This window comes from Arachis stenosperma, chromosome 3, assembly GCF_014773155.1.
Source record: "Arachis stenosperma cultivar V10309 chromosome 3, arast.V10309.gnm1.PFL2, whole genome shotgun sequence".
NCBI classification, from domain to species: domain Eukaryota; kingdom Viridiplantae; phylum Streptophyta; class Magnoliopsida; order Fabales; family Fabaceae; genus Arachis; species Arachis stenosperma.
Window position 1 is genome coordinate 171,000,138 of NC_080379.1, and position 24,143 is coordinate 171,024,280.

General features: G+C 34.2%; 4 protein-coding genes across 5 annotated transcripts; 3 read left to right on the plus strand and 1 right to left on the minus strand.

The window, feature by feature from the left end:
- Nucleotides 1-8,165: 8,165 nt before the first annotated feature.
- LOC130970265 (putative pentatricopeptide repeat-containing protein At1g12700, mitochondrial) lies at nt 8,166-10,546 on the plus strand. Of its 2 annotated transcripts, XM_057896289.1 has the most exons (2): nt 8,166-8,346; nt 8,429-10,546. In XM_057896289.1, exon 2 carries the CDS (start codon nt 8,565-8,567, stop codon nt 10,149-10,151), a length of 1,587 nt encoding a protein of 528 aa, XP_057752272.1. In that variant the 5' UTR covers nt 8,166-8,346; nt 8,429-8,564; the 3' UTR covers nt 10,152-10,546. The 2 variants fall into 2 exon arrangements, with proteins under 2 accessions (XP_057752272.1, XP_057752271.1); XM_057896288.1 differs by having other exon boundaries at nt 8,166-10,546.
- A 786-nt stretch (nt 10,547-11,332) lies between these two features.
- Nucleotides 11,333-12,701, minus strand: LOC130969405 (protein BUD31 homolog 2). Its single transcript, XM_057895105.1, has 4 exons — nt 12,517-12,701; nt 12,227-12,347; nt 11,942-12,129; nt 11,333-11,770 (listed from the first exon to the last, which is right to left on the minus strand). Exons 2-4 carry the CDS (start codon nt 12,318-12,320, stop codon nt 11,615-11,617), a joined length of 438 nt encoding a protein of 145 aa, XP_057751088.1. The 5' UTR covers nt 12,321-12,347; nt 12,517-12,701; the 3' UTR covers nt 11,333-11,614.
- Nucleotides 12,702-17,831: 5,130 nt separating this feature from the next.
- LOC130969146 (heat stress transcription factor A-5-like) lies at nt 17,832-21,101 on the plus strand. Its single transcript, XM_057894756.1, has 2 exons — nt 17,832-18,299; nt 19,536-21,101. Exons 1-2 carry the CDS (start codon nt 18,063-18,065, stop codon nt 20,721-20,723), a joined length of 1,425 nt encoding a protein of 474 aa, XP_057750739.1. The 5' UTR covers nt 17,832-18,062; the 3' UTR covers nt 20,724-21,101.
- A 1,737-nt stretch (nt 21,102-22,838) lies between these two features.
- LOC130966300 (protein RALF-like 24) lies at nt 22,839-23,231 on the plus strand. The gene has a single exon (XM_057891088.1). It carries the CDS (start codon nt 22,839-22,841, stop codon nt 23,229-23,231), a length of 393 nt encoding a protein of 130 aa, XP_057747071.1.
- The last annotated feature ends 912 nt before the right edge of the window (nt 23,232-24,143 follow it).

A 24,143-nucleotide genomic window follows, 5' to 3' on the forward strand; every position in this document is an offset into this window, starting at 1 on the left:
CCCCTCCCTAGATTCGCCAATTACCAGCCTCCACAGGTCCTGTTCTGCCGCTCTCCGCCTATGGTCCGTCGTCGTGTTCATCACCAAGTTGCCGTCATCGTGATCATCACTAGGTCACCGTGGTCCGTTGCATTCAACTGCTCTTCCTCAAACTCACTCACTTAGCAAAGGTAATGGTTGCTCTGCTCAGTGCTCAAATCCGTTCTTGGTTGATTAGCTTTGCTTTGTCACTGCTTGATGATGACTCTGTCTGTCACTGCTCAAACTCCATTATGTATCACTCAATTAAATGGTCATTTGTAATCTGTTGTATTTCCAAAGATTTGTTGTTGCTACTGTAAAACTCAATGGTGCACTTTATGCTACTGGTGGATATAGTGGAGTTGATTATTACGCGCGGATAATCGTAGTTTTGGATGTTGTAACCACTTTACTTAAAACATTAGATTGAATACTGATATTGTATGTAACATATATAATGGTCTTTTGACCGATTTGAACGTAAGGTAATAAGACATAATATAAATAAGGTGTGAATATTAAAGGGAACACACAAAGAAAAGAGCCATTGAATATTTTAGTTGTGTTGTACTATGTACTTCCTTTTTATTAAAAATGCAAGGCTCCAAAAATGGTGTAAACAATAAAGGAAACACAATAAACAAAAGAAATATAAAATATAGGAAGTTGATAGAAAGTGACAATAATTTAGATCTATGCTCTAATGGAAAATTGGAGAAAAATATGAGTAACCATGAATATCCACTGCTTTATTAAGTAACATTTTGCCATTTTTGCATCAACTTAGAATATAAATGGACATAAAAGATTATAATTTAACAGAAGTTTAAAATATTTGGAAGCAATTCAGCGAAGGCAGCATAAAATGAAAGAAATTATGTTAATAGAATTTGAAAAGATTTTAATATACTAAACAAAAAGATCTATTTGTCAGAGCACAATATGATTTTTGTTCATGTTTTCTATTCTTAAAGCAGCAAAGTGCAACATACATTGAAAGGAACAGTTTTAAAGTGTATGAAAGACTTTCGGGTTCTTATTCAAAAACATCAAAGATGGCATAATGAAAGTTGTTTGGATAGTAAGTAAATGCGTAAAGATAAGCAAGATCACCATCGTTGTTGTTCGAAGGATCAGTTATTATTCGTGACATTCGACTAACAGAATTCCAAGTTAGCAGGTAACTTGGATCCCCCATAAAACAATATCAGATACAAAAGATCCCATTATCCAAACCAACAATTTGAAACCAACCTTCAAAAGATAAGAGGAAAGAAAGTGTGAAAGGTGCGCCTTCACCTGTAAAAGCATCCATTTTCATGACCCAATCTACAGAATTTCTCAATGCAAATGAATGACCAAAATGAGCATAGAGATTGTAACCGCGGCAAAGCCATCTCTTGGTTAGCTTTGTAACGAACTCATAGGATGTCAACTTCTGCCTCCAGTAGCGGCATATGGACTGCAAATTTAAAATGGTTGGACCATCACAACGAAAAATAATTTCATACATAACCTCGTCATGAAGTTGTGGAATAAAATTGATGTTTGGTGGTATGTCACTCATGGTGTTGAACAAATGAGAAAGGTAATTATGAAGAAGGCACAAATGGACTCACTGATATAGATTAAAGAATGATTAAGTAAGGTTGGGTAGATAGATGTTCAACTATGTGTCTATTTATGGAGCTAGTTTCCATTAATAATGAATTCAAAACTATTTCTTTTAGGTTCAGATTTGAGAACTTGCAATAAATAGGATATTTTCATATTTACCTAAAACCTACATATTTGCTTTTCCAAGAATACGAATATGGCAGTGGTATTATAAATATTGGAAACTTATACACCAGTTTTGTCAGTTTGTTTGTTGTAATTTTTGAAAAAAGCAATCTTATTCAGCAATACCAATTTTGCATATGAAAAATAATAATTAAAGCAGTCTAAAATGGTATCATCAATTTAATTCTTGCAATCGTTATAGACAAAAAAGTTTCATTTCTCCACTTCAAAATAGTGATATTTAGTGACTAATTGATTTAGTTAGATAAGAATCAACAACCCAAACATCATGGATCACGATTGCAAAAGTGGTATTAGGGAAGACATAGAAAAGCACATTAAAAAATATTTTCTTTTGCAGTGACTTTATAGTTACTGTTGTTAGTCATTAATAACATTCAGTAGCTTTTCTAAATACAATCTCTTATTAGAATGTACAATGACCACTTTATTTTGTTAATTGTCTATGTATAATAATACTAACACTCAAGCACAGAGGAGATCAAAGTAATTGACAATTAGAAACAAATTGAAATATTAATTTAATATAAGTAGTGATGAGAAAGAAAATGCAGCAGGCCAAATATTGTGTTCTCATCAGTGCTTATTAATTATTGAAGGGACAAGTTAGATTTGACAAATAACTTCTGCGAAACAGATTTGTAGAGTTAATTAATGCAATAAGAGCCACATTTATTAACTTTTTCACAACTAAACAGGAAGACTAAAGTAACCATAAGTATAGAAGGTGTCGTTTGGTTCAATTGTAATCAGAGGACAAATATCACCAGAAAACAAATATGAACTTGTTATTCATTTACTATTATTTTTTATATAATACACATATATATATAGTCGCAGAATATATAAAAATTAATACCTGCTTGGTTAAACAAAATTGATTAAAGGATTAAAATTTTGTATTTAACATTTAATCCAATCGGAATTTGCTTTTTTTTTTTTTAATAGAACGTTTTGCTACAAATTATTTCCTGTTATAACATAAAATATCTTTGATGTAGAAACATTTTTTTATCGATTCAGTTGAATTACTAACATACAACACAATAAACTAATTTAACTTGCCAATTTAGTTCGAAACAAACATAAAAAAACGTATTTCATTAAAACATGAGTAATTCAAGGAAATTTTTAAGATCTCACCTCATTCTACTAATTAAAAAAATATATCCATTCACCTGAATACAATATTTTATTATCATAATCATTAACATTATCTTATTTAACCTATAATTTTATTCAGTATTTATTATTAAAGTTTTTTAGTAATGCACAAACTTCCCTAATTTACTTGTAGATGCATTTCTTAGATTTAGGTACATTACTTATAGGCCTTATTTTACAACTATTCTCGACAATGAGTACATGCATTTTCAGTACTCTCTAATTGTAGTAGTCTATAAACGGGTGTTTTGATCCCACACCTTTTAGATAGTCTTCTTAAAACTAAATACAAACATAAAAAAAGAAATAAATAATCGAATTTGAAAAATACAAAATGAAACAAAAATAATAGTATCATTTCTTATTGTAAAGTTACATAATCTACACATTCATGATTTTTTTATTTAGATACATTGGAAGTCCCGGATCCCATTGTTTGAATCAGAAACCCACCCAAACTACTTTATTCTGAATCTTTTTTTTCTATTGGGCTAATCACAAAAAACGATACCCAAACCCCATCCATACTACCTATACCAATCTTTTTAATTGATCTTTTTTTTGTCATGGCACATGGCCAAATAGTCCTAGGTCACCCAAGCTACACCAATCGACATCGTCTTCCTCAGAGGTATCCAGATCAGCGTCGTTTCCCTGAGCGCCCTTAAAACAGTATCATCTTCCTCATCAACGATGTCGTCTCCTCCATCGATAATTAACAGTTGCCACCGTCGGCCTACATCGAAGGTTGCATTGATCCTTTAACTCTCCATCAGCAGTGACAGCAGCGGCTTCAGAGGAGTCAGAGCTTGTGGAAGCAACTTCGTCGATGATAGTAGCGGTGGCCAAGGATGAATGACAGCTTCCACAACCATGGAAGAGTACCTCTAATACATACGAAATGATGGAGAGACCGAATGAGGAGGTCTACAGTTGAAACCAGGTCGGGTAGTTATAAGGGTTCAATTTTCAAGTTTGGGACAGCTTCTGGATCCAGGCATAGACCTAAAAGAAAAAGAAAATAAGAAGGCATTAACACAAAATGACGAAAATACGGTAGAGAGTCTCCAAAGCTTGAATTTGAAGATAACATTCACGTCTTTTCAAATTCAGGAGGCAGAAGAAGAAAACTTTCGTCATTAATCTCCATCGTATGAGGGAGTGCCGTAATAGGTAAAACGTCTTTGCTTGGTTAGCCCTTAACTTGGTACTGTATGTAGTATGTTAATTGAGTTTTTTCAAATTTGCATACATGCGTTTATTCTGTCAATGAATTAGGTTTGACTGTTTGAAACCAATTAATCAAACTTTAAACAATTGCATAGTTGACCACTTTATTCGCAAAATCTATGTTGCAGGAGACTTCAAATGACTGAGAATCAGTGGTCAGAAGGCCATGATAGGATTCTTAAGTTTCCTTATATAAAGGACAAGTGAGATTTAACTCCATAATAGCCATTTGATTTTGTCACATACATCTATATAGTTTTCTTATCTTTCAATAGCATGAGAGGAAATTCCCAAAAGGGTTCTTGGAAACGTGTGGAGATGACTTTCAGAACGTCTGTTCTGCAGTTGATGAATATGACAATTGCATTGAGGTAGAACTCATCAGTAAGTTTAGGACCAGAGTTACAATTGAATTCACTTTTCATAGGATTAGAACCATCACTAAGTTTCTCTTCTATGTCCATGCCAACACTTATAATCATTTAATGCGATGTTCCATATTTCAGGATACATGTTAGAGGATTTTGAAAAGAAGTCGTCTGATACGATTATGATCAACCAGAAAATTAAACTTTGGATATGGGCTATGATTCATGATATGATTCATGATATAAGATTTTCTATCAAGCTATATTATTTATATTTGTTATAGTGCTAAATGTAACATAGTTAGGAATGTGTCACTATGTATCCTAGGAATTTGTTTTTTTGCTCAAGAATTTGAGACATATGCTTCAACTTTAATGTGAAGTCAAGTTTAATGCTAACTATGGTGGATTAAACAATTTTCGTCTTTATTGTTTCAAATGCATGTATTCTCGATTTTGATCTCAGAGCATTGCCAACAATACTGAAATTCGTAATTCTCATTAACAACCCATAATACTCTGGCTAGTAAATATAAATTTTAGAACATGTAATAGATAAAAGTTTATACAGGAAAAGGAATAGATTCCAACTTTCGCATAATACACAAGTGACATAAGGGTGCTAACAAACATGACTGGAATTACAGGATAAGTGGACACACCACCACTACTTGGTTTACGGCAAAAGCATAACACACAAGGTACTAACATAAATATCACGCAACAAACAAACATAATATACAACTTAAAAGGAAACACGATAAATTATTCTATTTTCCTTTTTGCACCACCTCGTCTAAAAATTTTGTTACTGGAACCTTGCACTTAAGGAGGAGAGATGTATGGAAGATCAGAATTAGATGCAATATCATGTGTTGCAACCTTTCTAGGAGTTTGCTGGTACCACTATCCTAATAGATTTTGGTTGTATACAAACAAAATTATTAATACAATCTTATACAATGGATATTAGTAGCTATAAATTAATAAATAGTATGAAACAAAATCATTATTCACCTTTGATAAACATACAACAGATGCACTATTGACACCAGAATCGGTTCCAATTTGACCACCTGTAGCCAAACTGCTCAGAATCGATTCATCAACACTCTACAACACCATAAATACAATATCAACAAATTAAATATTATTAACTATGTTTTCTAAACTCTATAGCAAACAACTCATAGGACCTCAAAACATACAGAAGTATCCATCGAAGACAAATGAGAGCTATAAAGTCCTATGATAAATTCATCATCGCTTATCTTGAGGACAGTGTAGACAGTTTTCACACAGTTAATTTTTTTTATGTGACCGATAATTTGAAAAGGAACTTTTTCTCAAGTATATCATTTAGAGCTTTAGGATAGGATTCACCATGATCATCTTTCTGTTACAAACATTAAAAAAATCGCAATTGAAAACAATTTGTGAAAAAGTTAACCAAATCATCACTACGAAAGTTAAATCTTTCTTGTTATAAAAGTCTAACTTGTACTTGTGACCACAGGTCCTAACCCCTTTCCCCCAATCCTTCACAATGAAATTCTTCATAGAATAAAGCCCATGTTCCCGAATAAGAGTCTTGAATACAGCGATATTTTGTTTTGGTATGCTGCAATGGATTCGATCACCCTTGCCTAGCAACAAAAGAAAATAAAATTTAAATGTAGAGAGTTAATGCTGCATATATCTAATGAGCCAATCCATAAAATTTAGAATAATAACATTAGTAACATATCCATTCATCTTGCAACACCACTTCCACATTGTAAACCTCAGCCGGATTCCACTGGTTTTGCATCTCATACAGCCTAACAACTCCAACCACTAGAGACCAAGACAGCTTCGTTGGATTCACTTCCGAAACTGCATCAACCCCATTATCTCGCATATTAGATGGAACTGGTTCAACCATGACCATAAGGATGTATCAAAAAGACCAGTTGTCTAACAGATTATATTAATCCTGGACAAACAATAAGCATCAATATTGAAGAACTAATACCAACTTAATAATTTTCTTGATAAGTATTTATAGTAGTTGTTAACAACACTGTTGATCATTCAAATTACACATCCGTATCCATCAAATCAACCAAAAATTGCAAAATATAGATTAACATAATCTCACTTAACAAATTCAAAAGTTACTCGGGAATCTAAGCATCTGCCTCCTCAAGGAAAGGCGATCTCTGTGATGGTGTTATCAACCAATCAAATGCTACGTCTGCCCATTGTGTGTCGCAAAATTGGGATTTTGGGATTAGAGATACATTGAGCTTGAATTATGTAAAGAACCGTTGTGCAAAATAATGCTACATCCTTCTTTCGGCAATAGCAGGATCTTTGGGCAATACTCTCTTCATTATCCTGTCACGGCACGTGGAATACACCTTGGGTTTGAACAGCGTAACACGAAGAGAAAAGAAAGAAAAGGTTTGGAGACACCTGTCACTCTCTCAGAAACTATATAATAGTGCCAAATAGTGTCATTTTACTATTTGGCTAGTTAACCATTATATATTTATAGATTTTGGCTTCACTTCTGCTTCTTTCATCATATCAATAATAGTTATTATATTTTCCTTTAGTATCAGTAGAATGATCCTTCTTAATAATTTTAGGTGTTAAGTTTCTGATTTTAGGAATTGGTGTTTGCTAGTCTTGGTCAATGTATATAAAAGGTGTGAGTGCAAAGTGTGAGAATATGTATAAAAGTCTATTTTCACCTTCTATGGTTTTACTGTTCACTATTGAATAATTGTAGTTTATTCTCTTTCCCTATTTTTTTTTCTCGTTGTTAGAGTCTATACATGTAATTGGAGGAGTTAAGGTTGGAGAGCGTAGAAATAAGAGAAGAAGGACCGGTCAAAGTTTAATTAATTAAGAAAATCAAGATTAGTTAAATCTGTTAGTTCTCAATAGGTGTTAAGTTTTTGATTTTATGAATTGGTGTTTGCTAGTCTTGCTCAGTGTATATAAAGGGTGTGAGTGCAAAGTGTGAGGATATATATAAAAATCTATTTTCACTTTGTATGATTTTACTGTTCACTATTGAATAATTACCACTTATTCTTTTTTTCTATTTTTCTCTGCTATTACTTCTTTTCTCTGCGTTTTTTATTGGATGTGTAACCATCCCAATATCTCTTCAGAGAGAACATTATAAAAATTGTATATTTGTCTACTAATATTAATTTTAATTGTAATTTATTGTCACTTGTTTTATATGCTGTGTTAGTTGAATGTATCTATGTATAATCATGGGCACTTGTTATGAACTTATTTATTAATTAGTTGTTTATTTATATTTTATTTATTATTTTATTATAAAACGGTTATTTCGATTGAACTACAATAGTTGAACTAATAAATTAGTGAACCAGTAATTAGAACGGTTCAATGACTGGTTTGGCTTTCAAAACCTTGGACCATTTACGATCCGAATCCTGTGTTATGGTTTCGGATCTGATTCCGGTTAGGTTGGGGTTTCCGACCCTGTCCGTGGCAACAAAAATCGACATAAACCCTGAGCAGCTCTCAGGAAATAATGGAACCCAAAACCCTCACCTCACATTGCATTTCAAAAGAGAGAGTATTCTCTGTTCTGATTCTATTTCTGATTCTGATTCTTTCTTTCACAGTGCTCTACCAGTACGAGGAAGCAAAGACGGTGTGGCGCGCGTGTTTGAAGGAATGGTGCCAACCCAAATAGCTTCTCGGTCTCGTTTTCACCTTCATCAACGCATGGGTACTCTCTTTCACTCCATTTTCAATCTTCCTCCTTTTGCTTCTTTCCATTTCCCCATACTTCACTTTACTTGTATAACTAGTGCCACAAACCTTGATGATCATGATGATGATTGTGTGAGAAATAGCAAAAGAAATGACTTCAGGAACTCCTTGAGAGACAGGTGTAAGCTTGGTAAACTGAGTAATGTTGGTGAAGCTTTGGACTTGTTTCATTCTATGGCTATGATGAAGCCTTTGCCATCTGTGGTTGACTTCACTTTGTTGTTGGGTGTGATTGTGAGGATGAAGCATTACACAACTGCGGTATCTTTGGTTCAATACATGAATTCTTCTTTGGGCATAAAACCTGATTGCTTTACTCTTAATATTGTGATTAATTGCCTTTGTCGATTAAAGTTGACGCCTTTTGGGTTCTCTGTCTTTGCGACCATGCTCAAGCTTGGATTGGAGCCGCCTCTGTCGACTTTCACTGCTCTCATTAATGGGCTTTGCATGCAAGGCGATGTGGCTCGGGCAGTGGGGATGGTTGAAAGTTTGAAAAAGATGGGTTATCAATTGGATGTTTACACTTATGGAGTGTTGATTAATGGATTGTGTAAGATGGGTGACACTAATGCGGCTATTGGGTGGCTACATAAGATGGAAGAAAGAGATTGTAGATCCAATGTTGTAGTTTACAGCACAATTATTGATAGTTTGTGCAAGGATGGATTGGTGTCTGAGGCTTTAAATATGTTCTCAGAAATGTGCAGCAAAGGTATTAAACCAAATATTGTCACATACAGTTGTTTGATTCAAGGTCTTTGCAATTTTGGCAGATGGAAAGATGCTGCTTCCCTGCTGGATGAGATGATGAAAGTGGGGATGATGCCTGATTTGCAAACTCTAAACATTTTAGTGGATGTTTTCTGTAAAGAAGGAAAAGTTATGCAGGCTAAGAGTGCAATTGGATTTATGATTTTGATGGGCGAGCGGCCAGATGCCTTTACCTATAATGCATTGATTGATAGACATTGTTTGCAAAAGGAAATGAATGAGGCCATGAAAGTATTTAACTTAATGGTTACTAGGGGCTGTTTACCTGACATTGTGACTTACACTTCACTTATACATGGATGGTGTATGATTAAAAACGTAAATAAGGCTATGCATCTTTTGAATGAAATGGTCAATGCTGGATTCGTTCCTGATGTTGTCACTTGGACCACTCTTATTGGTGGGTTTTGTCGAGTTGGTCGACCATTGGCTGCAAAAGAACTCTTTTTTAGTATGCACAAACATGGCCAGATGCCCAATCTCCAGACTTGTGCTGTTATATTGGATGGTCTATGTAAATGCCAGCTTCTTTCCGAGGCAACATCGTTGTTTGAATTAATGGAGAAGAGTGGTTTGGATCTTAACATTGTGATTTATAATATTATGCTTGATGGAATGTGGGCTGCTGGAGAAGTAAACAGGGCGTCGAAACTTTTTTCTTCTTTGCCTGCTAAAAGTCTGCAAATTCATTTGTATACTTATAACATTATGGTTAAAGGTCTCTGCAAACAAGGTTTAATAGATGAAGCTGAAGACTTACTTACGAACATGGAAGAGAATGGCTGCCCGCCAAACTACTCCACTTACAATGTCTTTGTCCAAGGGTTACTAATTAAAAAGGATTCTTTAAGGTCCATGAAATACCTTCAAATAATGACAGACAAAGGCTTTTCAGTAGATGCTACCACCACAGAATTGATTATCAATTACTTATCCACTAATCAAGGAGACAGTGAATTTCGAGAATTTTTGTTCACAAAAAGATAACATCTTACAGGATTTTCATTAGAAGTACATTGAGTCTGGCCTCTTGATTCATCCCTGTAAATAATACTGGAAAATTAATACCATTCAAGAGCTTCCAGCTGACAACTTGTGCAATTATGAAGTTGATCCTTGACTTAGATCCTCTTCAAATACTCAAGACTTTGGTTTTTCCCGTCACTTGTTGGGGATGTTTGTTAATATAATCATTCTTTAGCTACCCAATAGTTAAAGTAGGAGTTGGTCATTGACTCTTCTAATGGCAAGTATTTTGGCCCCCTACTTGCACTTTTTTGTACAATAGATCAACAGTAGCTTAGATCAGAATATATAGGAGTTGGGCATTTAGAAAAGTATTTCATTGTGTTCCTATATCTATGTTGTCTTACTTAAGTGTAAAGAAGATTTATGATAAAGCAAGTTACATTGGTTTGTATATGCTTTCTTTTTATTGTATTTTTCACATGAATATATTAAAAATGAAAGTGACAATATTCATTCCTTTATAGAAGATAAGCAAAGTTATATTGCTGTTAAGTAATCATTGACACTTTGCCAGAGATTCTGCCTAGGTAAATGTTATGTATAGTTTAGTTGAATGGATTCCGTTAATTTAGAAGAATTATATGAGATATAAGCAGGCCTTAGGAGTTAGGACTTGCCCTTTCCCTTGCAATCAGTAATGAAGGAGATAAATTTTAAGTGAGTATTAACTCATGAAATTTAGCAAAAGATTGTGTAAAATTGGGGTGTATATTACTCTATCATCACATTCTATCATATCCTATGCAAAGCACAAAAGTAGATTTCATGAAGTACCATAGAAACTAAGCTGCCTCGTAGAAAGTACAATTGTACAATTCTAGTATCCGCATGTATTCAGTCGCTTCATCTTTTTTGTTCTGCAGCAACACTTGGGGCAGATTGCATGATATGTCCTCATCCTTGTGTTTCTTATGATAGCCGTCTTAATAGTTGCTCCTCATAAATTATATAAGATGTAAGATTTCGAAACATGCTTATAAATTAAGCCTTTGTTCAACTTCCTCTATCCAATGTCCATTTAGTTGACCTAAAATTATTCTAAAAACTAGCAATTATCTTGGACGAGAATGCTATAATAATCGGGGTTGTTTAGCTAACAAAATTAAGCACTAGAAGTATAAAGATTAATACAACTGAAATAAAAAAGATAAACGTGTTCGATTAACATTAAATATTTCATTCACTCTCAGGCTTAAATTAGTTTAGTAGCAAATGATGTCAGCTCTCGAATCTGAAGGTACATAATATATCGTCTATTAGTACTAATTAGATAATTTTCCCAATACAAGAGTCATTGAGCTGATAATGCAACCTTGGGAAGTGAGCACTAAGCACCATAAGAGTTGCAGAAAACAGAAGCTATTGGCGACACAATTCTAATAAGAAACCCCAATAAGTGATACACTAGAGTTGTGCCCAAATCAGTCCCCACTAGCACAACCCTTACAACCACAATGAACACATTCTATAACCTTCTCCTCCCTAAGTTGTTTGGGCACTCTGCAAACACAAGTGGTGGCAAAATTGTGATCACGAGGCTGCATGCACCTCAGGCAACACAGACGTTCATAACCAGGCTGCAATTCAAGCAAAAACCATAAGAGATTAGAGATAAGAATGCACAAATGAGATAAGCCAAATATGTAAATCCACTCATCAATAACTGGATAATTCTTATTCAGTGAAATTTCTAGCCCTATTGCACAGAAAGAACTTGCATAACAAGAATAAACAAAAAAGGGAGATACCTTCTTCCATTTCGCGATCAGATTGCGGTCGGCATATCCTTGATCCAAACAGAACTCGTACAACTCTTTGGAAATTTCTTTCCTCCGGTGGTAAAGGTCAAATATGTAGCGACTCTTCTGGTGAGCAATCTTGAATATAGGCCATAAAGTCTCACATTTTCTTTTGCCATCGTGAGGGTCGTTCTCAGCTGCAACATAAGATAGATGCACAAAGAAATTTTTTTTTTCAGTTTCATGTAATTTCAGAATCCAACAAGCAAGGAATGCGTAGTAACAGGTTCGAACCTTCCCTCATCTTCGCTTGAAGTTCACGGAGTGTAGGCTCAATGAGTTCCCATCCCTCTGGGTACTTAACACGGTTAGTCTTTACCTTCGGCATTTTCCTTTTTTTATCTTTTCTTAGTATCTGTCAATCGAAATATATCATATGCAAGGGTTAATTCCAAATTATTCTACCTAAAATCATCAACAGCATCTTATTTTTGACATGAGAACCCTAGCCTGAGGAAGCTAGGGTTATTGTTGAGTAATTTGGGCAAAAAGAAGTAATAGAGGAGAAAAGAAAGGGCGCGTACCTGAGCACTGAGGAACTGAGTAGCGATTCAAATATGAAGATTGAGATTGTTGTAGAGCGATAACTTTCGGAACCGAGCTCGCCCACAACCACCTCCGCACCCACCACCGCGCACCGCTCACAAAAACCACAACAACGCTGTTTTTTGTTTTTGAGTTCTTTGGAAATTTCTGATTTAATTTATTTATCACGCTAATAGGATAGATAATTTGTTTTTCTTTTAAATTTTTTTTTTGGGTCGGGACCATAGGTTGGCCGACACCCAAGAAACCCGACCCCCCAACCCGTTAACCGATCCGGTTTCCAAACAGAAGGCCCCCCCTCTCGGCCTCTCTTTCTTTCTGGGTCTTTCGCTATCTTTTGAATCTTTTAAGTTTGTTCATCACAAATAAAGAGTCTATCTTAATTAAAGTATGTATTTAATATTAATAATTAAATAATATTCTTCTCATATATAATTTTGTTAATTTTTTATCCTTTGAGATCAAATTTGTAAAATTTTTTTTTGTAAATTTTAATTTGATATATTCATAATTTGTTTTTATGAATTTTATTTTATAAAAAATAAAATTGTTAAATTTTTGAATTAATTTTTAAATTCTTACAAGTTTATAAATTTATATTAATAAAATAAATAAATTTAATAATTAATCATTTATATGAAAAAATACATATGTATTTACGCATATTTCTTTTTTAGCCACGCTACACTTTCTTTTTATCATCTAAATATCTAACACATTTCACATTTATTAAGACTTCAGACTTAAGAGGGTTAGTTTTGTCCTTCGTATTTCTACACAACAAACTTATCTAAGGCTACTTATTCATACGAGAGATATCATATTTCGCTATTTCAATAGATTTAATTATATTGCAAGTTTTAATAATTTTATGAAATTTTTAATTTAATTTTCATATATTTTTTAAATTGAATTGAATTGAATTCTTATACCATATAATTTTTTTTAATTTAGTTCATGTTAACGTTAAATATTTAAAAAAATATTAATAAATTATAAATTTATTTATATATCCTTATTTTTTTTATAAATTTATATGAATTGAGATTTTTTTCTTTTCATTTTTTTTATTTTTTCTTAGACTTTCGTCTTTCACACACTGACACACACATACGATTAAAAATATGGATCAAGGTCAGAAAAACCTTTTTTATCCTCTCTTCAAAAAGCCTCTTTCATCCTCGCGTCAAGCCATGTTTCTTTTTAGAAAAATTACTCAAATCATGATATTTTAGTAAGTGTCAAATTTTCAGAAATTATTTTTCTTATGGTTGTATGGGTGGTGTTTTGGCCGGATATTGGCCATGGAGGAGAATTTTCGATGGGTGGAGGTCACTCTCAATACGCCGGGGGCATGGTGGCTATGCGGAGAGGGACGTGGCTTGCGCCCATGCAACACGCCCGGGACGTGGTGACCTAGCTGGCGAGGGACGTGGCAACACGCCAGGGGCGTGGTGAGTCACGACAGGGGCGTGCTGCCTGGAAGCTCGTGACGCCCGCAGAGTTCCAATGCTGCTGGCGCAGCACGCAGGGGGCGTGGTGCAGCCTGCCTGCATGCAGGGGATAGCCCCCCTCCTCCGGGAACCAGCGCAAGTGTCCTCCTCCATGGGCATATATATTCATTGTTCTTCTCCCATGGCTTCACACAGAAAGCAGAAAACAAGAGAGAAGGTGAGAAAGAAGTGTATCGTGTAGGAGAGTGTGAGTGATAGTGATCAGTATTGAAGAGAAATAGTGAGTATATTAGTGAGCTATATGGTGAAAGAAAAAAAAATTTTAGTTTAGTTTAAGGGTTTAAAAAAATGGTACGTAATTATTTGACGCCAGAAGAGCATATTATCAACTATTTGGATCATCCTATTTATGTAAGTTGGTAGATTTTAATTTTTTTTCTGTGTTTAAAGTTTATTTATTTTTTATGTATTTCTATTTTTATGTATATGTATATTTTGTAATGAGAATAATAATATTATTGTGTGTATTTTATAAATATTTCATAATTATTTAATAATATAATAATAATTTTTATAAAATAAACCTTAGTACTACTATTACTACTACTCCTTCCGACGTAATAAAATAATATTATAAATATTTTAATAATATTTAATAATATTTAATAAAATATTATAAATATTTAATAATATTTAATAATATTATAAATATTTATTTTATAATATGTAATTTTTTAATTAATTTTTTCTCTAATTTTTGTTGTTATGAATATTAAAAAAAATGTGTTGACTTTTTTAACATAAATAAATATTATAATAAATAAGGAATTTACATTTTTAATAAATAAATAAATATATAAGCTATGTTGAATATTTTAATAAATAAGATATTAAAATAAATATGTGAATGTTTATTAATATATTTATAAGGATTATTATTTAACTAATGTAACAGATATCTTTGTTGATGCAGCCTAATAGGAATTTGTTGGTGCGTAAACTGGATCCGCCACAGACGTGGAATCCGATGGTGGAGAACTACTTACGCGCCACGGGATTCTACCACGTCTCAAGAATTGGAGTCATAAGAGAATTTCACCCCATGTTAGTTGCTCTGGTTGAAAGGTGGAGGCCTGAGACCCACACCTTTGTGTTGCCGATCGGTGAGGTTACAGTGACATTAGAGGATGTCGCTAATATATTCGGCCTACCCATTGATGGAGAGCCTGTCAGTGGATGGACAGATAGTAGTAACGACTTCGTTCAAAGTCAGGGCATAGCGGTATTCGGTCGTGTGCCATCAGTCAGTCAGAATGCGAAGTCTTATATAAAGCTGGGTTGGGTTCGACGTATTAGAGACGCAGAGCTGTTGGACACTGAGGAGTCCATCAGGCGATACGTCAGATGTCAGATCTTCTGTTTGTTAGGATCGACTCTATTCACGGACAAGTCGACCGCATATGCCCATGCGAAATATCTACCATTGCTTCGCGATTTCGAGCGGATCCATTCTTATAGTTGGGGGTCAGCATGTCTGGCACATCTTTACAGAGCACTATGTCGTGCATCACGATATGATACAAAGGAGATGGATGGCCCTCTGAATCTGTTGTTTGTTTGGGCATGGGAGCGAATGCCGTGTCTTGCTCCCGTACCGAGACAAACGCTTCCACCGGCCGAGATACCGGTTTTCATCGGTTCATTTCCGGTTTCACCGATTCATACTGGTTCGTTTCTTTATTCGGTTTAATTAACGGACCGGACCGGTTTAATGTTTGGTTCACCAGTTTTTCGGTCGAACCGGTCCGGTCTGGTCAGGTCCGGTAAAGACAACACTGTTTATTACTCAAACGAACATATAAACTGACAAAAAAATATTATTTCGTTACCACGTACCTATGTTTGTATATTCCGGAAACTCGGGGGCATGCATGGCCTCGAGATCCAACTCACGCATAAAAGGTGGAACGTCCATCGGTTGACTGCTCGGCGGACCCACCACTACATTCTCTGCTGCTGCCTCAACTCCCATATTACCATCCTCATCTTCGTCGCCGGCCTCATAAGTGGCTTCGAAGTCTTCTTCGCTGTCACTATTCATTCCTTGGTACACTGCAGCTCTATCATCATGTATATCTATATCATTCTGAACCGCCACTGCCTCTACAGTTTCAAAATCAACGTACACCTCAATCTGTGGGTGTCGCATCTGAGTCTCCCGGTGAATTTGAAACATCCTCTGCATACTCGCATCATCAGTGATCGGCATGGCATCAAACTGTATTAGACCACCAAAAACCACAACCGGATTCTGGTACAGAATTCTGCTCACTCTCATTAACGTACCATTATCCATGCTTTGACAGAGGCCGTTCTGCAGCTCCATTAACGTCATCGTGCATGGAACCACAAACGAAAACGGATTCTGAGACACAAACCTCACTCCCTCATGAGTATTACGTACTATCTCACCGTTGTGATACACCACCAAATTTGCGGTGCCCTCCATTACACCAACAACAGCCTCAAAGAATCCTCACAACACACTCAAATCTCACTCAATATGGAAAACACTCTCGAGCTCTACCTTATATAGAGCATTGCTGCCTGCCTCAACCAATCACGCTTTGACACGTGTCAGAACGCCCCTACGTGCTGAGTCATCACGCCCCCCACGTGTTGCATACTTGGACCAATCATTCTTCGCCACGTCAGCACGCCCCCAACGTGCTGACTCATCACGCCCCCACGTGCTGTACCTCCTGGCCTATCAAACTGCGCCACGTCAGCACGCTCCCTGCGTGCTGCTTGGGTGGCTCAACGGCAGCGTGCCACCTAGTCTCCACGCCCCCTGCATGCTGCTTAGGTGGCTCTCCACGCCCCCCACGTGTTAAAGGCACCATGCCCCCTGCGTGTTACTCCTTCATCTGACACGTCCATCCATTTGTAATATACATTGCTGCTCCATTTTCACTCAATACACCAAAATACTTTCCATATTCAAATTAATGAGCCTCAAATTTTATTGTATATTTTGTTGAAAATAATATAATTAAAGTATTATTTTTTTGAGTCAATACTTATTACACGTATGTTTTAATAAAATAACAATAAAATCTTTTTTATGAGTAGAATCAAATAGAAAAATTTAACAAACAGACATATTCTACCCGTATCTTCTGCTAGTAATTAAATATGTATAACTATATATAAATATAAGTAGCTGAATTTTAGTGTAAAAAATATTTTTGTTAAATTTTAATAGTCATTTTATCTATAAGAAAGTTTTGAATCGCATAACCGACCAACTGTCACATTAGTAGAGACATTTACAAGTCAGTCAAAAATAAGTGAAACAAAAATATAAATTCATTCTTTGAAACACCTATATTAGGTTTAATTAGTTTTTTTTTTTTTGTAAATGCTATAGTACTTAAAAGGTAGTATTTATTTACTTAAAAAAATTAAAAATTAATATTTAATTTAAAAAATATAAAAATAAATAATTTTAAAAAAATTAAAATTTATTACAAAAAATATAAGTTAGACAAAATTTAACCGTTAACTCATAGACAATATAGAATTGGTCCCTTTTTTTTTTTTTTCTTGGAAATAAAACTAGCTAAAGTAGCCAAACTTAGAAGGAGCTAAATGCCATTTGGTTTGGGGCGTAATGAGTTGTTCGAAAACAAAATAGAGAATTAGTTGAAGCAGGTTTAATTTTGATAGTTTAGCAAAATTAGTGTGGTCCTTCCCATTTTCTTATCATAATTTTCGTTAGAGTACGAAATGGTACAAACCTGAAAATTAAATAGTTATTTTATTTTTCGAAAATTCCAAACTCTGGTTGGTGTGTGTTTTCACTGTTTTGGCAGCTTCCTTTGGCAAAACAGCGCCAACGACCATCAGCACGCCACACACCCCGCGTTGAAGTCAAATTCTCTCTCTCTCTCTCTCTAAACAGTCCGGATTTTATTACGTTTGGAACAGAAATTGCAGGTCTTCTTTCTTGCCAATGATTCTCTCTCTAATTACTTCAAGAAGGAGAGGATTTTCTAGAAGGATCTGGAATGGAGGGAGGAGCGCCGCAATCCACCGGAGGAGGAGCAGGAGGTGGACCGGCGCCGTTCTTGTTGAAGACTTATGACATGGTTGACGATTCCGCCACCAATGACATCGTTTCTTGGAACAGCTCCACCAACAACAGCTTCGTTGTTTGGAACCCGCCGGAGTTCGCGCGCCTTCTTCTACCTACCTATTTCAAGCATAACAACTTTTCTAGCTTCATCCGCCAGCTTAATACCTATGTGAGTTGTTGTTCATTCGATTTGTAAGTATATATAGAATTGGTGCTTATACTTATTTTGTAATTGTGTTCTATTTGCTGGCTATAATTCAATTTTTATGTTACCTTTGATAGTGTGATGAAATTGAATGGAAATTTTGATTGTGTATGATGACATCAATGATCATTATTGTGGTGAAATCAATGGAGAGTTTAGGTTTGGATCTGAAAATGAAGTTTATCTGCAACTTGGACTTAGTCAAGATTTAATACATTGATGGTGTTGAAAAAGTAGAATAAAATGTGGTCGTTAGTTTAAATTACAGATGATGTTCGAAGATACGGTTGGTCAATGGTAGTGTTGGTTTGATCCTTGGGTAAGGAGCGTGAATTTTATAGTTTTAGAGCTGAGAAGGAAATGAGATTTTGGTTAGGTTAGGGTTTGGATGGCGTCAAGGATCGTGATTGGTCTTCAGCAAGTCTAATACATTCACTAATAAAGTACACTAGTGTTTTCCCATTAGGGAGAGGAAAATAGGAAGAATGTTGCTTTTGGTTTCACAGATATGAAACCAAATGTGTTCAGATGTTAATCCTTGATTTTGACGTTGTACCATTGACAAAGCATGCATGTTGAATGCATCTTATTTCTTTGCAGTTGTTAGAATGTTAGAATTTAAGGTTCTTGGTGTTGTAGGAGTATGATGATGTTATCATCGGCTAGACTTATATAATAGAAACCATCGTATTACAAGTAGCAACCAGCTAGAAACAGCAGCTACTAAGAAAGATTACTACGATGAAATACTGTCAATGTTTGGTTTTCTACTTTTCTTCAAGGGTACAAATAAAAACTAGCTTGCTTGTCTTCAACAAATGAAGCAAGTATGTTGAGTTTTAGGAATCAACAAAGTTCAATAAATAGTTATGGGTAATTTATTTAATAATGAATTGATGATAGGCATATTTGACCTTTGAATCTGAGTTTTAATGTGCTCCTCAAAGTCAGAGTCTCATCTATTTGTTCCATTAGTAGGTATCCATTTATTCTAATACGAGCTATTTGTTATCTCTTCCTGCTTAGTGTTTCAAACAGATTGGAAGAGAAGATACAATTGAATTGATTTTTAAAAGCTCTGCTCATTGACCCGTTGCCCCTCTCACATTGATTTCTGTTTTTAAGGGGGAAACTGGACAACTTGTTTTTTATTGTTTAATTTTGTTTTGGTTTATTCATTCATGTGTGTTCATTGGCCAGGGATTTCACAAAATACATCCTGAACGGTGGGAATTTGCCAATGATGATTTTATAAAAGACCAAAAGCATCTTCTTAAGAATATCCACCGCCGGAAACCTATTCACAGTCATAGTCATCCTCCCGGCTCTGTTGTGGATCCAGAAAGAGCAGCATTTGAGGAAGAAATTGAAAAACTTAACCGTGAGAAATCTTCTATTGAATCTAATATTTTCAGCTTCAAGCAACATCAGTCAACAGCGAAGATTCATCTAGAAGATTTTCAGCAGCGATTAGATGGTATGGAGAAGAGGCAGAAACATTTGCTGAACATTTTCGAGAAGGCTCTTCAGAATCCTACTTTTGTTGAGCAGCTTTCCCAGAAAATTGAGTCCATTGATTTATCAGCGTATAACAAGAAAAGACGATTGCCTCAAGTTGATGACATGCAACCTGTTGTAGAAAGTAGTTTTGTGGACAATCCTAACAATTTTAGAATGGAATTCGGCAATGTTTTCCATCAAGATTTCTCGAACAAACTCAGACTGGAATTGTCACCAGCTGTGTCAGATATGAACTTAGTGTCACGTAGCACACAAAGTTCAAATGAACATGGGGAAAGTCCACAGAAGAAAATATCTGAAGGAGAACAAACAGGAATCCAGACAAGAACATCTGTTCCATTTGCACCAGAAACATTGGAGCTTGCTGATACCGGGGCATCTTTTACTTTCAAGATGGATTCATGTTTATCACAAAGAGTGACGAAACTGTGCTCATTGGAGCCAAGTAGTGAAGAAGGTGATAGTCACATATCCTGCCAACTTACTTTGGCATCGTGCCCGTTTAAGGTCAACAGAAATTCATACTCAGCAAAAGCACTCCAAATAGTCTCTCAAGAAATTGGCAAGCTGGCAGAGCCTAGGTTTCATTCCAACAGTAAAGAATCCCACAGTGGAGTTTTCTCAAACCGGAACCAAGCTAATGATGCAACCAATTTGGCTTCTTCACTGGAAACTCCAAGTAACAACCAAGTTACTCAGCCAAACAGGGTAAATGATGTGTTTTGGGAACAGTTCCTTACTGAAAGACCAGGCTGCTCAGACAATGAAGAGGCAATATCCAATTACAGAGGAAACCCGTGCGATGAGCAAGATGAAGGAAGGTTGAATGCAAGGAATGTTAAGAACATGGATCAGCTTACACTTTAAGCATGCTGTAATTTAGCACTCGTTATAGTAATAGTATGTAACATTTGCATGGTTATTCCATACCATACACAGACATAGTTTGACACTTGACATCAGTTTGTGTGATGTCGCAGGAGGCTGAAATTGTTAGGTATACAATGTTTCATGTTTGGCCTTTATGGCTTACCGCCTCTGAAAAATATAGAATTTGTGCTTTGGAGACTGGTGCATGCAATGTAATCTAGCTCCTTAACGGTGTTGTATATTGAGTTATCCTTTTCACAGGAATTAGTGTAAACGAAATGGGGTGTTGTCCCTAACATTATTGTTTTAGGATTTAGTTTTTATGCATAGATAATGCCCTTCTGAATGTCCATGATTTGTTTTTATTTTTCTTTATTTAATTGTTATGACTTGGTGCAGGAAATACGAAAAATATTTACGGAACTTGCAAGAAAGAATTGCTTCCTGTTGGTGAATTTCGTCAAACTTCCTTTACATTACGAAATGGCATGGAGAGTTAACATAAATTGGAATTTCGAAACATTTTCTAAAAATGATCAAGATTCAAGATGGAAAAAGGAAATAAATGCTCTCTACCCTAAACCGTGAGTTCCCTCAGTCCTTGGTAATTGGGAGCAGTAATAAATAATAGGATAAAGTATATTTTTTATTTTAAAAATTTATCTAAAATTTTAAAAATATTTATAAATTTTATTTTATTTTAATTGTCTCAAAAATTTTCGATTTATATTAAATATATTCTTGACAGTTAAATTTTTAAAAAATTTAGAACTAATTTGATAATAATACATGACAGATATCTCTGATTTGCTTGTATTAATAATTGTTCTTGTCAAATTGTTGTTAAATTGGTCCTTAATTTTTTTGAAAAATTAACCATCATAGTATATTTGATGCAAATAAAAATTTTCTAGAACAAAATTAAAATAAAATAAAACTTAAAGACATTTTTAAAATTTTTAAAAAATTTTAAAGATAAAAAATATAATTTACCCTAAATAATATCTATTTATGTTAGTGTACACTAAAACTTAACTTCTAGTATAATATATAAAGTTTATTTATCTTATGTCCTAATGGCACATATTAAGTTTACAGATTAATAAAGTTTTTATTGAAAATATAAAATATTTAAGTTTTTATTGTATTTATTTTGCTTCATTAAATGAAAATATTTAAAATTTTTTACTAATAATAAATTTATCATGTGTTTTTAACTAAACTCTACTATATATCATAAAATATAGGACAATTCACTTAAATAAATTATTTAAAAAAAATATTTCTCAAATACAACTTTCTAAATACCAATACTGAAATATAATTTTTTATATTATTATAGAAATTGCTACTGGCACATAAACCGCTATTTACAGCTGCGATTTATGTGGAAGGGACAATGAGCAGTAACGATTTATGTGTTGTAATGCGTAAACATAAACAGTAAACCGTTGTAGCTATTTTAGTATATAAAGAATATTTTTAATAAATATCATTAATAATTCAAACTTTAACTGTGACTCAATTTAACACTCGTTTGCAATTTTTACCTATTTTTTAATTTGAGAAAAGTTAAATAGTGGCATATCATAATATTTATCCAAACAAGAGTACACACCGAAATTGTCTTCAAATTACAGAGACAAATATCTTTTAAATTTATTAATAACAAAATACTCTTAAAATATTTTAAAATATAATAAAGTAACTTAAAAATTTCATTTTTTTATAAGTGATAAATAATTTTTGTATTTAAAAAATTATTTGTGTATTTGATCCAGAATTTTATAAAAAAAAAAATTGATAACTATTTAAAACATGCATGAACAAATTCCTAGAATAATTTTGGCAAAGAATCAATAATTTACATAACTCTTCCCTATTTACATCCAGCACCATGATTTTTAACCAGCAAATCACTTAACAAAAAATGTATTTAGTATTTACTATCCTTTTATTTGCCCCACTGTATTTATTATTTAATATTTTAATTAGAAATAGGACATGGTACCACCAATGCCTATCCACCCACCAATGCCTTCATTTCATTTTCACATTCACAACTTTAAGCAGAAAACTGCAAAACAAGTAAAGCTCCAAAAACCATAAACAATGTACCATCCCAGATTCATCATCTTGACCTTCCTATATCTGTCACCTGTTCTTCTCTCAATCTGCTATGGCCTATCTGTTGTGGATCTCAACTTGCTGAAACACAGTGATAAAAGTGGTGTAATTACCAAAAGGGTATGCACCAAGAGCATTGTGGAGTGCTTGGAAGAAGAGACAGAAATGGATTCAGAGAGTAACAGAAGATTAATGCAGCAGCAGCAGCAGCAGCAGCACAGGTACATTAGCTATGAGACACTGAAGAGGGACATGGTTCCATGTGATAGAGCAGGATCCTCTTACTACAGTTGCAAAGCAAGAGAAGCAAACCCTTATAATAGAGGCTGTGAAGTTATTACTGCATGTGCAAGAGGTTCTCAACCCATCAGAACTTGATTTTCTTCCCCCCATTTTCTCTCTTTTTCCTTCTAATCTTGTTTTGTTTTATTTATGACTTGTGAGCTTCCTAAAAATCCCTACTTTTTGTTTGTTTATGCAATGTAATGTAAACATAATACTTTTTTTTTTTTGTGACTAAACATAATATATTTTTATATTAGATATTTCAACTGGGGAGACATGGTTGAGTTATCACTGAAGTGTGGAATTGTTAATCTGTTGAACCAGTTGCATAATTTTTGTTAATCTTTGTTTGCATAATTTTAAATGCTTTCTTTACCTTCTTTGTTAAATATATATCTCATATTTTGAGAACATGCAGCAGAAAAGTGATAAAATTCCTTAGGAGTTAGGATTATATTTATTATATGTCTGTTTGTAATAGAGTTCCTGGTATTAGGAGGAAATATGAAGAATGTGGAATTCTGTACAATATGTTATTCATTCTTTGCATTCTTTTAATTTTTCCAATTTTTGTGCTAATGTTACATTGTGTGCTGTTGAGCACTAATGGAAAATATTTCGGTTAGGTACTCTAAATTGTAAATTCTAAAGGCTTTTCAACCAACTAACCACATTCAATGGGTACATGTGGAATGTCAAATGTGGATGAACATCTCTTATCTTTAGTAGTGTGGCACTCTAAAAACAGGACTACAAATCCCACTACTGTTTCTTTTATTTATTTTTTTCTTTAAAGATTTTAATCTGTATAATTTTGCTTGCAACAAGAAGAAAAAAGAAACTACTGTGCCGATGTACCCTCAAATAGAAGATAAAAATTCAAACGGTTGAGAAGGCAATTCTTGGAAGAAGAAAAAAAAAAATTTAAGGTCTATTATTAAACCATATCTAACATGAATTGTGCGAAATTGTCTCTGATGAGGTTTTTTTTTGTTCTTGGTAATA